The 16,768-nt window shown below is 37.2% G+C and overlaps 1 protein-coding gene and 1 pseudogene across 1 annotated transcript; both read left to right on the top strand.

The window, feature by feature from the left end:
• The first annotated feature begins 10,708 nt into the window (after positions 1 to 10,708).
• On the top strand, positions 10,709 to 11,134 carry LOC149265931 (ubiquitin C-terminal hydrolase 13 pseudogene; annotated as a pseudogene).
• A 3,276-nt stretch (positions 11,135 to 14,410) lies between these two features.
• Positions 14,411 to 15,142, top strand: LOC149265930 (putative F-box protein At1g47390). Its single transcript, XM_089406525.1, has one exon. The coding sequence runs from the start codon at positions 14,411 to 14,413 to the stop codon at positions 15,140 to 15,142; it is 732 nt and encodes a 243-aa protein (XP_089262651.1).
• Positions 15,143 to 16,768: the final 1,626 nt, after the last annotated feature.

Below are 16,768 nucleotides of genomic sequence, written 5' to 3'. Positions count from 1 at the left end.
ATCAAAATACCATGGACCAAATACTTCAAACCAAAAACTTAGTTTTCCAAGGTATACACGCTTTTCCTTATGTGAAATTGCGTGTGTATGTTGTACACACCTTTTGTTCTGTTAACCTGCGTGTATACGCAGCTTGGTCAAGGTGAACTTGTGTATACCCCTCTTTCTTCATTCTATGAATACTGATTTGTAATTCTTTGTTTTTTACCTACTATACTATGATCTTTCATCTGAGTGAGTTGCCTTCTGAACTGATTCCTTTTCCTTGAAGCTGCCCTGCATTTCATCATACCTGTAAACACTACTGTCATGCATTCTATCACATCTGATATCTCTTCTGTAGGTTCATCTAGTTACCATATACAAGTGAATTTTTCTGCTGCAAGTGTGTTTCTATCAAGTACAACACATACATCATAATTGCAACAATCTCCCCCTTTGGACTTGATGGCAACAACCACACCAAGTCACTCTCCCCCTTTGACATCAAGGGCAAAGGGGTATGGTCCCCCTCAGTTCATGCTGAATTCTTTGATATGCTGAAGTCTGCTAATTGAACTCCCATGGTCGAGTCCATGCTCCCCCTGAGCATAAGCAAGGTCTACGAAAAGATGTTCTACAAATGACCTTCCTATCACCAATGACTCATACATACATCCATCTCCCAACAAAGTGGGGATATACCAAATTTGACTCATCCACCCAACCAAGTGGGGATATATCAATTGTTTATACATGTCAAAAACAAGAAACATTACATCATCCATCCCATGCATAGTGGGGTTACAAATTAGGTCTTTTCATGACTGTTACATTAAAAGATATACATGACATATATAACAGAGACAAAATATCTTAAACAAGACCATGATAGCCATCAACATCTATCAATAGCATCCAGACCAACAACCTATATATGTCCATCATTAGTTCCCAAGATGTCATCAACCATGTCCTCCCCCTCAACCTATTCCACCTGTTCACTGTCAAATCTGATCATTGCATATGTCAGTAAGAGATATCAAAGAATCATCATCAATCAGATATACATCAAGTTATCAACAACTTTATGAGGGCCAATATATCAGTAGATTCAACCTATCATCAAACGGAATAGATACCTGACAAAACTATAGCAGACCCCTACTGCTTTTCTTGAAACCAACATATATGCGACTGTGTCCATAGAAACTTGCGTATGTACGCAACTACACTTCATGAAACTCACGTATAACCACCTTTCTCTGAAAAATAGGATTTAACAGTACGATGATGCAGAAACTACTCGCAGCTTTTGTCTAAGATATTCAAATGTCTCTTTGGGCAATGGTTTAGTGAATATATCAACAACCAGTTCTTTGGAGGGAACATACTCCAATTTGACCTTTTGTTCAATCACTTGTTCATGTAGGAAATGATATTTGATGGGTATGCGCTTGGTCTTGGAGTGCATGACTGGATTCTTTGAAATATTGATGGCACTTGTATTATCACATAGAATGGAGATGGGTGGAGCACATGTGATCTGAATATCTTGCAAGGTTTGCATCATCCAAAGAAATTGTGTGCAACAAGATGCAACAAGCATGTATTCTGGTTCAGTTGTAGATAATTAAATTGAACTTTGTTTCTTGCTGAACCAAGAAACTAACCTTGAATCCATATAGAATCCACCACCACTAGTGTTTTTTCTGTCATCAACACTTCCTCCCCAATCCGCATCTGTATATGCATGAAGTGTAAGATTTGTATACCTAGGATACCATAAACCAAAGTTTTATGTTCCTTGAAGATATTTGAAAATCCTTTTGACTGCATGAAGATGTGATTCCTTTCGATTTTCTTGGAATCTTCCAACTATTTCCACTACATGCATGATTTCCAGTTGGGTACCTGTTAGATAAAGAAGACTGTCAACCATGGATATGTAAGTTGGTTGATGTACTACAATTGATTCATCATTTGAGCTAAGACTACATCATGTTACCATTGGGGTACATATTGGTTTAGAATCTTCCATGCCATAATTTTTCAGGATCTATTTGAGATATTTTGTTTGTGGGAGAAAAATACCATCTTTATTTTATTGAACTTGTAGCCCAAGCAAATAGGTAAGCTCACCAAACAAGGAAATTTCAAATTCTTGGTGCATTACTAAAGCAAAATTTTGGCTCATGGATTCTTCATTGCTACCAAAAATGATATCATCAACAAACACAACAATTATTAGCAATTTACCAGTTTCCATCTTTGTATATAGATTGCTATCTGCTGACCCCTTTGAAAAACCCTGTTGGTGGAGATATTTGTCAAGATAGTAATACCATGCCCTTGGATCCTGTTTTAGACCATAGAGAGCTTTTCTGAGTTTGCATACAAGTTTTGCATCATTTCCAAGAATGAATCCTTCTGGTTGTTCAATAGAGACTTCTTCTTCTAAGTCTCCATTAAGAAAAGCAGATTTTACATCAATTTGGTATACTTTGAATTTTTGAAAACTAGAAAGAGCAAGAAACATTCTTATGGCTTCAAGTCTAGCAATAGGTGCAAATGTTTCTTCAAAATCTATACCTTCTTGTTGAGCATATCCTTTACAAACAAGTTTGGCCTTGTTTCTAATAACTTCTCCATTTTCATTTGGCTTATTTTTTAATATCCATTTAGTTCCTATGATATTCTTATCATGAGGTCTAGGAACTAATTCCCAAGTATTATTATTTTCAATTTGCTCAAGTTCTTCATTCATGGCCTTGACCCAACATTCATCTCTTCATGCTTCATTTACACTTTTAGGTTCAATGGAAGATAGTAATGCTAGATAGTTTGAAGCTTCAGCAATGGTTCTTCTAGGTTACGCAGCTGCCCCTTTTTCCCCTAAAATTTGAGTTTCTAGATGATTTTTTTAAACACACCTAGATGGAGTCTTTTCTTCTATCATTATCTCTTCTTTTGGTTCTTCATTGTTTTCTTCTTCAGAATCAGTGTGATTTGATGTGGGAAAATGATCCTCATCTTCTTCATTGTCATAATCTTCAGTTTTTATCTGTTTTAGATTTTTGCATGCTTCATCAACCACAACATCAATACTTTCAATAATTTTCCCAAATATTTTATTGTAACATTTGTATCCTTTACTTCAGGAAGAGTAGCCAAGAACAATACCTTCATCTGCTCTAGGTTCAAAATTACCAAGTTTTTCATCAGTCCTTTTGATGTAACATTTGCTACCAAAAACTTTGAAGTATTTTACAGTAGGAGTCTTACCATACCAAAGTTCATGTGGAGTTTTAGTGTTGTTTACTCGAACATTTCCTTAGTTTAGAATAGTGATGGTAGTGAATTCAGCTTCACCCCAGAAGGTTGCAGGAGTTCCAGATTCATCTAGCATAGCACGATCCATTTGTTGAACAGTATTGTTCATCCTTTCTACCACTCCATTTTGTTGAGAAGGCCTTGTGGTGGAGAACTAGCTTTTTATTCCATGTTGTTCACAAAATTCAAAGAATTCATCTGAGGTAAATTCTCCTCCTCGATCAGATCGGAGGCATTTGATTTTGCGATCTGATTCATTTTCAACCAAAGCTTTGAAGGCTTTTAACTTTCAAATGCTTCATCTTTATGCTTTAGAAGACCTATCGAACACATTCTGGAAAAGTCATCAATGAACAATATAAAGTATTCTTCTCCACAAGGTGACCTTTTCCTTGATGGTCCACATAAATAAGTATGAACAAGTTCAAGAGGTTTACTAGCTGACCCTTCCTTTTTGATGAAGTGAGATCTGGTTTTCTTACTGAATTTACATGATTTGCATATAGTATTTTAAGGAATGTTGATATCTGGAAGATCACGAACAACATGGAATCTGCATGCTTTTCGTATTTGAGAAAAGCTTAGATGTCCCAATCTTCTATGCCATAGCCAGTTTTCATCATTTTTGCTTAGATAGCACTATTGTTTTCCTCCTTTGAGTATGTATAGGTTGTTTGGAGTTCTTGTCCCTTTGATCATGGTTTCTCCTGTATCAAGGTCACGAACAACACATTCATTTGATCAAAACACTACTTCATTTCCTCGATCACACATTTGACTCACACTCAATAGGTTATGCTTTAAGCCATCAACATACATAACATCCATAGCTTTAACTTTTTCTTTCAAGAAAATAGAGCCTTTACCTTTTATGACAGCAGGAGTGTCATTTCCAAATGAGACACTCTTTTCCTTTTATAAGGAATTATATGAGTGTAGTTTTTCTTTGTCACCTGTCATGTGTTCTGAGCATCCACTGTCAATGTACCACTAGTTTTCTTTTCCTTCTGCATACAAGGCTATACCACATATTTCTGTTTGCAGTTCTTTCTTTCTCCATATTTTGGGATTTAATGGAGTTTGCTCCTTTTGAGCTATTTGCCGAAATTTACTCTACATTCAGATTCTTCATGGCCAAAGTTGTTACAGATTGAGCATTCTATTTCATTTTCAAGAAGAGAAAAGTTATTATAGGAAATTTTCTTGATCTCTGTCACATTCCTTTCATTTCGTGCTTCTCTAGTCATGATAGTTTTGTAAGCAACACATTGAGCAACTTTTTTTCCAAAATTATGACATGAGAAACATTGACTGTTATGAAACCAGCTCAAGAAAAGATAGAAAAGATAGATCAATGCCTTAGAATTCAGCCTCTTCGAGGGGGAAACCTCCTTTACATTACATAAATGAACAATTCTTGGATGATTCAAATGAAAAAACCTCCTTTCTATATATAGGAGTCTAAGGAGTCACAATATAATCCAGCCAACCTAACAATAATAATATAAAGCCACAAAAATAACAATAGAGGGATTCTATGGGGCACAGAAATAACAATATGAGCGTAATAGGGGCACAACAATATAAATAAGGGGTATAACTACAATAGTAATGGGGTAATCACTAGTATTATAGGGACCCAACATGCCCCTCTCCTTCAAAAAAACTGTTGTCCTCAACACTTGAGTAGATCTGGATACGTCTGCATAAAATTCTCATCCTCCCATGTGGAATCTTCAGCGGATAAGTTCTTCCAATTAATAAGATACTCTGAAATTGATCGATTTCGTAGCTGTCAAGTTCTTGTTTCTGTGACTACTTCCAGTTCCAATATAGTTTTTCCTTCCTCGTCAAGTTATAGAAATATTGTTTGAATTGGGATCTTGTCGCCTATAACCTTCTTTAAACATGAAACATGGAAAACTGGGTGCAATCGAGAAGCTGCAGGAAGCTCCAATTTGTATGCCATAGTACCAATATTTTGCAACACCTTGTACGGACCATAATACTTTGGTGATAATTTATTATCCTTCTTAGCTTGCTTTAGGGACATTTGCTTATATGGTTGTAGCCGTAGGAATACCCAATCACCTACATCAAAACTTCTTTCACTGCGATGTTCATCTGCCTGTTGTTTCATTCTATTTTGTGCCAACCCGAGGTTATCCTTTAAGAGTTGGAGGACTTGTTGTTGATGTTCGATGTGATGTTCCACTACCTGAACCTTAGAATTTTCTCTTAAATATGATGTGATGGATGGCGGTTGATACCCATAAAGTGCCATAAATGGGGTTATTTTTGTTGCTGTATGGAAGGAAGTGTTATACCACCATTCAGCCAGAGGCAACCATTTGACCCATTGTGTCTATTTATCAAATACAAAGCAATGAAGATATACTTCCAAACATTTGTTTACTATCTCAGTTTTCCCATCAGATTGAGGATGATAAGATGAGCTATGAGCTAACTGAGTACCAAGACAAGAAAATAATTCTGTCCAAAAATTTCCAGTGAAAATGGGATCTCTGTCACTTACAATAATCTTTGGGTTTCCATGTAGCTTTTGAACTATTTCCATAAATGCAGTAGAAATTGTATTGGCTTTAAATGGATGTGATAATGCACAAAAGTGTGCATACTTGGTAAGTCTGTCAACTACCACCATGATGGCACTCTTTCCCTTAGACTTGGATAAACCTGTGATAAAATCCCTTGAAACCTCCTCCCAACGTTGGCTTGGAATGGATAAAGGTTGTAATAGACCCGGTGTCTTAATTGTTTCAACTTTATTTTGTTGGAAAACCAAACATTCCGCCACAAACTTTTGAATATCTGATTTAAGGCCATCCCAAAAAAATTCCTTCTTAACCCTGTGGTAAGTTTTTAAAAATCCTGAGTTTCCTCCTAAGGGAGAAGTGTGCAATTCCATAAGAATCTTTTGTTTTAGCTGGGAATTCTTACAGAGGTATAAGCGTTCTTTGTATCATAACGAATCATTTTGCCAGCTAAATGTATCAGAAGTACTGGAATCTTGTTGTAGCTTTCGAATAAGTGCCCACACTTCTTCGTCATTCTTCCATTCCTCCCTTGCTTCGTTTATCCAATCTGGTTGGATAATAGAAATGGCACACAACAATGCTTCCACATCCTCATCCTTTCTTGAGAGTGCATCTGCCACCACATTTTGCTTCCCTTTTTTGTAGATGATTTCAAAGTCATAACCCAACATCTTTGTGACCAACTTTTGTTGCTCTTCAGAGGATAATCCTTGTTCTAAAAAGTATTTAAGGCTACCATGATCCGTTTTTACCTTGAAGTGTCTTCCCATTAGGTAGGGTCGCCATTTCTTAAGTGCATGGAGTATTGCCAACATTTCCTTCTCATAAATAGCTTTTCTTAAAAACTTTCCCTTGATTGGACGACTTTCAAAAGCAATGGGTCTTTCATCTTGCTTTAGAACAACACCAATTCCATTTCCTGAAGCATCACATTCCACAATAAAGGTTTTTGTGAAGTCGAGTGTAGCTAAGACCGGTGCTTGGCACATTGCCTCTTTAAGATGTTCAAAGGCCTTTGTTGCTTCCGGAGTCCATGAAAATGAATCTTTCTTCAATAATTTTGTTAGAGGTGCTGCTATTCTCCCATAATTCTTAACAAACTTGCGATAATACCCTGTCAACCCAAGAAATCCTCGCAGATGCTTTATGGATGTGGGAATTTTCCATTCCTTAATGGCTTTAATTTTGCTAGGGTCTACCTTAACTCCTTCATGAGATACAATATGACCCAAATATTCCACCTCCTGGACTCCAAAGAAACATTTGGATCTTTTTGCATATAATCGTTTCTCCTCCAATAGTTGTAGAACCCTATCAACATGTTCAACATGATCCTTCCAAGACTTGCTGTAGATTAGTATATCATCAAAAAATACTAACACAAATTTTCTAAGGAATGGTTTGAAAATTGAATTCATCAAACCTTGAAATGTTGAAGGTGCATTGGTAAGGCCAAAAGGCATGACCAAAAATTCATAATGACCCTCATGAGTTCTAAATGCCGTTTTCGAAATGTCTTCAATCTTCATTATGATTTGATGATATCTCGAACGAAGATCCAACTTGGTGAAGTAATGTAATGCCCCACTTAAATCTTATCCTACGATTTTTTTTAATATTTACATTATCTGAAAATATTGAGAAATATTGGTCTAATATAAATTTATGATTTCCATTTATTCAAATTCCCCACTTACCTTCTCAAATTGAATATTATGTAGGATATGGTCTCCTTCCATTATTTCAAAATATATGTATTCATTTCACATTCCCCAATGTACCCTCACATTTACTTGGGAGAAGACATAGTCCTCTCCATCTTATCATCAATATATATTTATTCATTTCACATTCCCCAATGTACCCTCACATTTACTAAGGAGAAGACATGGTCCTCTCCATGTAAGTGCATTTCACATTCCCCAATTTACCCTCACATTTACGTGGGAGAAGACATAGTCCTCTCCATCTTATCATCAATATATATTTATTCATTTCACATTCCCCAATGTACCCTCACATTTACTAAGGAGAAGACATGGTCCTCTCTATGTAATTACACTTCACATTCCCAAATGTACTTTCAGATTTACTTGGGAGAAGAAGTGATCCTTTCCCATTAAATTCTCAATTTTATATTCATGTCACAATTCCAAATGAACTCCTAGCTTACTTGGGAGAAGAGAAGTCAACTAAGGATGGATGAGGAGTTAATGACATTAATGAGAGGTGGTTGAGGAAAGAGGGTATAAAAGGGAAGGGGGAAGGAAGAAAGGGGGGGGGGGGGGGTTGGAGTTTTGCTTAGGATTGTGGGGGTTGGTTGTGATTGTTAAGCATTGTTATGATTTTTGGGAGACCTTGGAAACCTGTGGAGGTTTCTTGGGTTTGAGAGGAGGAAAGTATCATTATCTAGTTTTGCATATTCTTCTTGAGGACACACTATATCTGGTTGGACTTGGGCACGGAGGGATAGGGAACCTGTGGAGGTTTCTTGGACTAGGAATTTATTTCCTAGTTGGCTGGGAGGTAAATCTGGTTGGGTCGGTCAGAAGGAGCATTCAGCTGGAGCTATAAGACAAAGGTATCATCATCAACCACTGAAACAGGTATTTTTCCATGGACTACTCTTGTTAAGTTGATATCAATGGAATGCTCACCTTAAGTTATGTTGCTTATGATAAAACGATTAGATGTTAAATGTTTAAAGCTATGTGAAAAGGTCAGCAAGCTCCTTTTATTATTTATAAAATAACAGGAAAATAGATGTGTTAGTGTATAATGAAATAGAGGCTCTAATAATAGGAAACAGGCCCTTACACATGGTATCAGAGCCAGGTTCAAAATCTGGACCCAAAGCCCACTAAATAGCTATTCCATAATCAAATTTCTTATTAAATAGTTGAAAATCCATAAAATTAGAATGTCAAAATGTTTCAACAACAGTCTAATGGCTTAGTGCCTAGGGATATGACAGAGCTAGTGTTTTGCTTCAACTTAAATGCCCCTGTAAAATTCCTGACAGAATAAATAATATTATAGAAAAAAAAAAAAAAAATCTGGACCGAGCTCCTAGATGAAGAAGCTTGATGTCCCAATAACCAAAATTTTCCCACTAAAAGAGTTCGCTTCTCTGGGCACAACAGAGGACAAAACACAAAATTAGCTGCGGGCTCTCAGCAAACACGGTATCCATCCACTCAAAGGGCTGCTCAGTCTATAGTATCAGTGCTTGATATCTCATTGGAGAAATTGCCTGTTTAGCTGAGATTTAGGCTTATTTGTACGCCTGTTTTATTGCAAGAAAGAACAACAATGGCGTCCGGAATACTGCGCCTCCAGTTGGCAGGTCTGGCGATGAGAATTTCTCTTCCACTTTCGGGTAATTCCACATATTAAATTCCCTTTCTTCGTTTGGTTCTGAATGCAAAATGGATGACATTCTACTTGCAATTTAACAGCATTAGGGCATGCTATATTCATCTTTTAAGGGAAGCCACCTAGCGATGTTATATTGAGGATTTGAGACCTGAAGAACACAGGCATATTCATAACTAGGGTCAGGTAAACTTCATAACGGAAATACAAGCCAATGTGAAGAGTTCTTAAGAAACTTTTCCAACTGAGACCACCCATTTAAATACAGAGCGAATCGATGTGTTGATTTGCTCTTATCTGAAGGCCCATCTGGCTGTATGTAGAGTGACTATGCTGATAAGAATTGAGTTAAATTCTAAAGCGTCAAAAATTTATAGGGTGAACAAGCGCATAAGGACTCTGGCCTGCTCACCCAGAAGCCAAGCTTCGCTTATTTTCTTTTAGTGACGGCGACAGAGTGAGTAGAGGCGCCAGAGAGAAAAATGGAGGTCCAACTTCTGACTTTCTCTTCTGCAAACAAATTTTGGCGTGCAGGAAGACGAGATAAGTATGAGAGTAGTTATAGCATGGTCATCCCCAAATTTTCCAGACACCATATTCGCCGGTACAGTCAAATTTTTTTCAATACCAGAAGAGAAAATGCAATTAAGTTGTCAAAGAAAAACAGTAGGGCCGTTTACTGTAATGCACAACTACCTGGAATAGGTGGACCAATAAGGCAATTCATGGAGAACGCCGATTTCAAACTAGAAAACACTTTCGTAGATAGTTTGGTTCATGGGGGGGAATTAGCGGAAAATTTACCAGTATCATTAGGAAATTCGGCTTCAATTTTGTTGCAGAAGGTGTCGATTGACATGAACCATTTTAGCGGCGGTCAAAATGTATTAGAGCTTAGCCATGCTGTACTAAACGTTTTGGATCGGCTCCGCGTTTTACTCACATACTTGAGTTCACAATTAAGCATCATATAAGTGGATAATCGATATTACGGTTTCACATAGCAAATATAGAGTAGCTCTTCTGTTAAAGTCAAATTACAGTCACTCAAGAGCGGTCATCAAATTACAGTCACCTTATTTAAGGTATATTTTGCAGTCTTGTATAATGCCATAAAAGACGAGAACTTGTGGCAAAGTATCATAGTTCTGAGGCTATATATATACACATATATACCTGCAAGTTTGATCAAAGAAATAAGTGTAAAACTGAACGCATTAGAGCTTTCGACTTCGATCCCAATTTTGTACTTATGTCAGTCCTGTTTTTCTTTGACCCATGTTCACTGTAAAGTTTGGAAGCAAATCAGTTACCAGTATCTTTAGTTAACACTTTAATATGAAGCAAATAAGTTACCAGTATCCAGAAAGGATTTGAAGGTAAGTGGTTTGATATTGGAGGTGGTCGACATCCGCAGAGGGCGATTTGCATAAACAGATATACCCTCAAATGCAATGACAATGATGGCCCCTCCTCCTTTAGATCAAGAAGAGGATGAAATGCTGGTCCCGCATCCCGAGTTCAATGATGGGGCTCAGCCCATGGAAGGGCAAGGAGAGACGGTTAGTACCGCGGAGAATCAACCTCCGGACGATCCTCCTTCCTCTCGATTTACCTGGGCTGTCGATAATTTTTCGAGGTTAAATGTGAAGAAGCATTACTCAGAAGTTTTCACCGTGGGAGGTTACAAATGGCAGGTGCTAATATTTCCGAAGGGGAAAAATGTGGATCAATTATCGGTGTACTTGGATGTGGCGGATTCTGCTACATTGCCTTATGGTTGGAGCAGATATGCGCAGTTTAGCTTGGCGGTTGTTAATCAGATTAGCCCCAAGTATTCCATCTGGAAGGATACACAACATCAGTTCAATGCCCAAGAGAGTGACTGAGGTTTCACATCGTTTATGCCGCTTGGAGATGTGTATGATCATTCAAAAGGTTATCTGGTGAATGATACCCTCATAATAGAAGCGGACGTTGTTGTTCGCAGAGTAATTGATTATTGGTCCTATGACTCAACGAAAGAAACAGGTTATGTTGGGCTCAAGAATCAAGGAGCAACATGCTACATGAACTCACTTCTTTAGACATTATATCACATTCCTTACTTCAGAAAGGTCGTGTATCATATGCCCACAACTGAAAATGACATGCCATCTAGCAGCATTCCATTGGCTTTACAGAGTTTGTTTTATAAGCTCCAGTATAGTGACACCAGTGTTGCGACAAAGGAGTTAATGAAATCTTTTGGGTGGGACACATATGATTCTTTTATGCAACGTGATGTTCAGGAGTTGAACAGAGTGTTATCTGAGAAGTTAGAAGACAAAATGAAGGGGACAGTTGTTGAGGGCACAATACAACAACTGTTTGAGGGCCATCATATGAATTATATTGAATGCATAAATGTAGATTACAAGTCAACAAGGAAAGAGTCATTTTATGATCTGCAGCTTGATGTCAAAGGTTGTAGAGATGTCTAAGCTTCATTTGATAAATATGTTGAAGTGGAACGCCTTGAAGGGGATAATAAATATCATGCTGAGCAATATGCTCTACAGGATGCAAAGAAGGGTGTTCTTTTCATTGATTTTCCTCCTGTACTACAACTTCAACTGAAGCGCTTTGAATATGACTTCATGCGAGACACAATGGTTAAGTGAACATGTAACTAAACTGTGAGGAAGTATTGTGTGTGGGCGTGGCTACCAGGTATGTTGCAAGCTTTGATGGAGTATTTTCTAAGCATATATGAATATAAATCACAGTGCTTCTTAGCATCCTCGTTGACTCCAGTCATTGCAACATTTTGAAACATACCACTTTGAATAAATTGACTTTTCAAAAAAAAAAAACGAGAACACTAGCTTAATTGTCGGTATGTCTATATAGTATAGTTGTATATCCAATATTTACATCTGGCAAGAAACATAAGTTGTTTCAAACTGTTTCCTATCTTGCTATGGTTATCATATCACCAGGGACACGCTAATATCTTTACCTATGTCTTGCTATATTTCTTTTGTGGGTAGTGATGGTCATAACATTGTCAAATAAAAATATGGAAATTCCAATTTGACTTCCATTCTTGACCAGCAATATTAGATGAATCAACAACTGGACCGGTCTCATACTTGTGTGATATGGGGTTTATTCCTACCCTACTACTACCACTATAACAGCGACCATTATAACTGCTGGGTGAACAGGGCCACCCCCAGCAGGTGTTCACAGGTAAATAATAGGGGATTTGAACATAAGACCTTTGTATTCACATTTACTTTACATTTTACAAGCTTGGTAAGTGAACAACTAACAGTGTTTACGAATGAAGAATTCCAAGAGTGAACCTTTTCTTTTGTCTAAGCCATCCTTGACCTTGTTGGTTCAATTAATACTTCATGGTTTGCTTTTCTGTACCAATTTCTAGTTGTATTGGTATCAACTTAATTTAATCCATAATAGTGCCTTAGGTACGCATGTAGTTGAGATTGTGAGTGATCGAACAATAATCATGCCCTTAAAGTATAACATGAAGAACTACAACCAACAGTTAATATATCTCCCCTACAGATATAATGTGGTTGGAGGGATCTTCTTTAGGTTTACCATTAGTTTTACGAATGACTAAGGGTAGATTAGTTGGCATATTGGCCAATTTGGATAATTATGGATAGGAACATTAACATTATTTGAGGAGATTCAAACCTGCCATATATGTAGAAGGCACTGGTTGGCATTATAATATTCAAAGGATGGGGTTGAGGAGATTAGTTCACTATATCATGTTATCAAAGTAGGATCATACCTTCTAGGTTCAATTCAGTGGACCACTCGAATGCTTGCACACTGGTTGGTTTAATACTCAATTGTAAACTGTCAATTACAGAACCATCACAGTTAAGGTCCTTTCAGGAATATCAAAATTTTGGGTTTATTTCATTGCAATTTGAATCATGTGTGTTTTTAAGTTCCTCAAGTATGATTCTACCCAATAACAAATTTTCATTGAAGGATTTCACAATCTCAATGGATACTTATAGTTAACAATGATAACATCTACACAATGTTCCCTAGGTTATGCTGATTTTGAACTAAGAGATTACTGGAACGCTTACATACGTATCATGCATATCACCACTTTTTTCTCCCCAAACCACAATGAAACAATAACAACAACCTCCATGACAAATGCAACGATCGTTCATTGAAGGAGGATATGGATATTTTGTATGACAAGAGCTATCGAGGTTTACTAATTGACCCTGATGCTGCTCTATTGCAAGCCTATGCTGATATCTGTGCGCCTTGAGAGAGCTAAAAACATCATACCCAAATAGTTATAAGTGGCCTTTAACAAATCCATTGTGAGATAACAACGTCGTAAGCATGTATGCCAAGTATGGCAGTCCAGGATATGACCGACTATTTTATGATAAAATTCTAGGAAAAATATTAACCCATGGAATGTAATTATGAGAGTTTGCCACAAACCGGCTGAGCGGGCAAACACCTACACTATAGTACCAAATGTAAAATGAAGGCATATTTCCAATTGACTTTACGTTCCCATTGGTACTAGGATTGTAGTGACATATCAACTTTGCAATAGGGCAAGAAGTTCATTATCATATAGGCATAAATGGGTTCAATTCCAACGTTTTGTGGTGGATGAAATCACTTCTATCCTAAATTTGGATATGTCGAGGTTCATGCCAAATGTTGAGAAAACATCTAAATTGAGTGTGGTTTAATGCTCTACAATGCTTCTCGGTTATGCACTGAGAAATCATAGATCATATAAGGAGGTATTCACATTCTTTCATCAGCTGTAGCTGGTGGGTGTGATTTTGGACTCAGTTACAGTGGTAGGTGTGCTCTAAGCTTGTGATCATTTAGAAACTCTAGAAGAAGGTAAATTGATTCATAGTTATGTAACTAGGAATGGATTTCAGTCAGATGCTTTTGTAAAGGTTGCTCTTATGAATATGTAGTGTGGTGTTTTGGAATGCCATGATCTTTGTGTATGTTGTTGAGGTAATTCTGGATCTTGAAAAACTAGAGCGGACTGCGCAGAAGTGCTGGGAGGTTTCTAGGAAGAGTTTCAGCCTCAACAGGAAGAAAAATATTTCTTATATTTTCTGTGAAATAGAAATATTGTAGCAATGGAAGCTGAAATATGGCAAAGGATCCCAAAAGAGTTGTTGCATATGATTTTAGCGAGGCTGCCCATTAGGGTTCTTGGCAAAATGAGGACTGTGTGCAACAATGGAAACATCTACTGTCTTCCGGTGATGCCTTCGAAGGACTTGTTCCAATTTGGTCGCTGTACTCCACCCTTGGTTTTTTTTTTTATTCAGATCCATTGGAATCCAAAAGATGACGTGGATCCTTGGGTTATAGAAGAATGCAGTTCAGACATGTACAAAGTTCCTTTGCTCAATCACGTCGTTGTGAATACTTGCAAGGGCATCTTCTGTTGTCATAGAAAAGGGGATATGTTGGATCTTTCCATAGGCATTCCCAGTACCAGGAATTGGGTACAGTTGCCTCGTCCTCCAATACCTGCTTTCGTTTTCAATGGATTGGCTTTCGATTGTTCCACAAGGCGTTGCACTCTCCTGCTGGGCAGATATTCTAGTAGCAGGAGAAGAATTGTGATGTGTATTTATGATTCAGAATCCAACGCCTGGACTCAAGTTTCCATGATGGTCCCGGACCATATTCGGCCTACTGGAAAGGGTATCTTCTGTAATGGCAAGTTTTACTGGGTGTCTCTACCTCCCAATCCCCTGAATCCCATCCCTAATCTCATGGTAGCCTTCAATATTGCCGATGGGTTGTGGACAGAAATCCCGTTGCCACAGAGATGCAAAGGATTAGTCCTGAAAATTTAGGGGATTACAATGGGCAAGTGGTGCTAGTGGAGCACAAGGGCCTTGACTCTGTTCGCATATGGAAGTTGAATGAAGCAGAAGTATGGTGCGATGTAAAAAAAGAACCGTTTGGCAAAATGCAGCATTCCATTATTGGATTCAGTAGCAGTTAATAGCAGTGGGTCGGTAATGGTAATGGATCGGAAAATGAATATATCGATATATAACTGGAATGGGAAATTGATAGTCTGGCGATTGAGATTCTCTGGGCCTCGCATGTCTCAACGACCAATTCGAGTATCGATATCAGCCTTCGAATCTAACAACTTATGGTGGCCTCAACCATGATTTATATACTGATCCATTATTTAGGAAATTTTAGATGGTTGTGTTTTATTTCTCCTAGTTCTTTTTCTAAATTTCGAGGATAATTGAAGTGCTGGGTTTATGAATATATTCTTTCTTTTTATCATATATTACCAGCGTAACATTTTTCATTACTCAAACTATGGATCCTGAAACTTTATTGACAATTAAATTAGAATTGTGGAAGTTAGTTTCTAAACTTGCAGAGTTGTTTTATCTATATATGTAAAAGAGAAGTAAAAGGTATGAATAGAGAAGAAGATTATTCATCGTTATATGAAAAATAGAAGTAAAAGGTATGAATGGAGAAGAAGATTTGGAGGCTTGGTGTTTATTTTGCAGTTTTGAGATGGCTAGTAGTGTACCATAGCTTGATGGGAAAATGGTATCTGGTGCATCAAGATGAAGACTCTTTTCTACTTGTAAGAAATATATGAGATATCCAAGTGTGAAGATGATGATAATGACTTTGTGAGTTTTGCTATATTTTTTTTAATCTGATTCTATTTATTTTGAGAATGTAGTAAAAGAAAGAAAATGGTGTGATGACATGGATGAAGAAATCCAAACAATTGAGAAAAATGAGACGTGAGAGATAGTAAATCTTCTAGCAGAAAAAGGAGTTATTAGTGTGAGGTGAGTTTATAAACCCAGGAATGATGTATAATGCATAATTGAAAGGCACAAAGCACAACTTGTAGTCAAGGGTACAAACGACAATATGGAAGAGAATATAATCAAACCTTTGCTCTTGTACAAAGAATGGAAACCGTTATAGTTGTCATGGCAATAGTAGCTCAATACAAATGATAAGTCCATCAGATGGATGTAAAATCAACTTTTCCCAATGACGTATAAGTTAAGAAAAGCATTGTGTGGGTTCAAGCAGTTGCCAAATGCTTGGTATAGCTGCATTGACTCGTAACTATTGAGCAATGGTTTTAGTAAAATTAGCAGGAAGCCAAATAGTTTACATCAAAGTTAGCAATGAAGGTGAAATTATAATTATTTGCTTGTATGTAGATGATTTTATTTTTACAGGAAATAATCTATCCATAGAAGAATCTAGATTAGCAGTCGAGAAAGAATTTGTAATAACAAAAATGGGCTTATTGAGATATTTTTTTTGGTATTAAAGTTGAACAAACAAATGAAAGTATCTTTATATCTCGTACCAAGTATGCAAGGGTTATCTTGAAAAGATTTAGGAAGTTGAATAGCAAGCTAACGCCAACAACAGCGACAAGAGATCTGAAGCTAAGCAAAGATAATTGCAGTAGC

Source organism: Pinus tabuliformis, chromosome 6, assembly GCF_031772625.1.
Source record: "Pinus tabuliformis cultivar Carrire ecotype Pingquan chromosome 6, CPIR1, whole genome shotgun sequence".
Taxonomy (NCBI): Eukaryota; Viridiplantae; Streptophyta; class Pinopsida; order Pinales; family Pinaceae; genus Pinus; species Pinus tabuliformis.
This window is presented reverse-complemented; position numbering and strand designations above follow the sequence as displayed.

What these genes read in the sequence shown, in the direction of transcription:
- LOC149265930 (XM_089406525.1), top strand. Translation starts at nt 14,411, where the DNA reads ATGGAAGCTGAAATATGGCAAAGGATCCCAAAAGAGTTGTTGCATATG.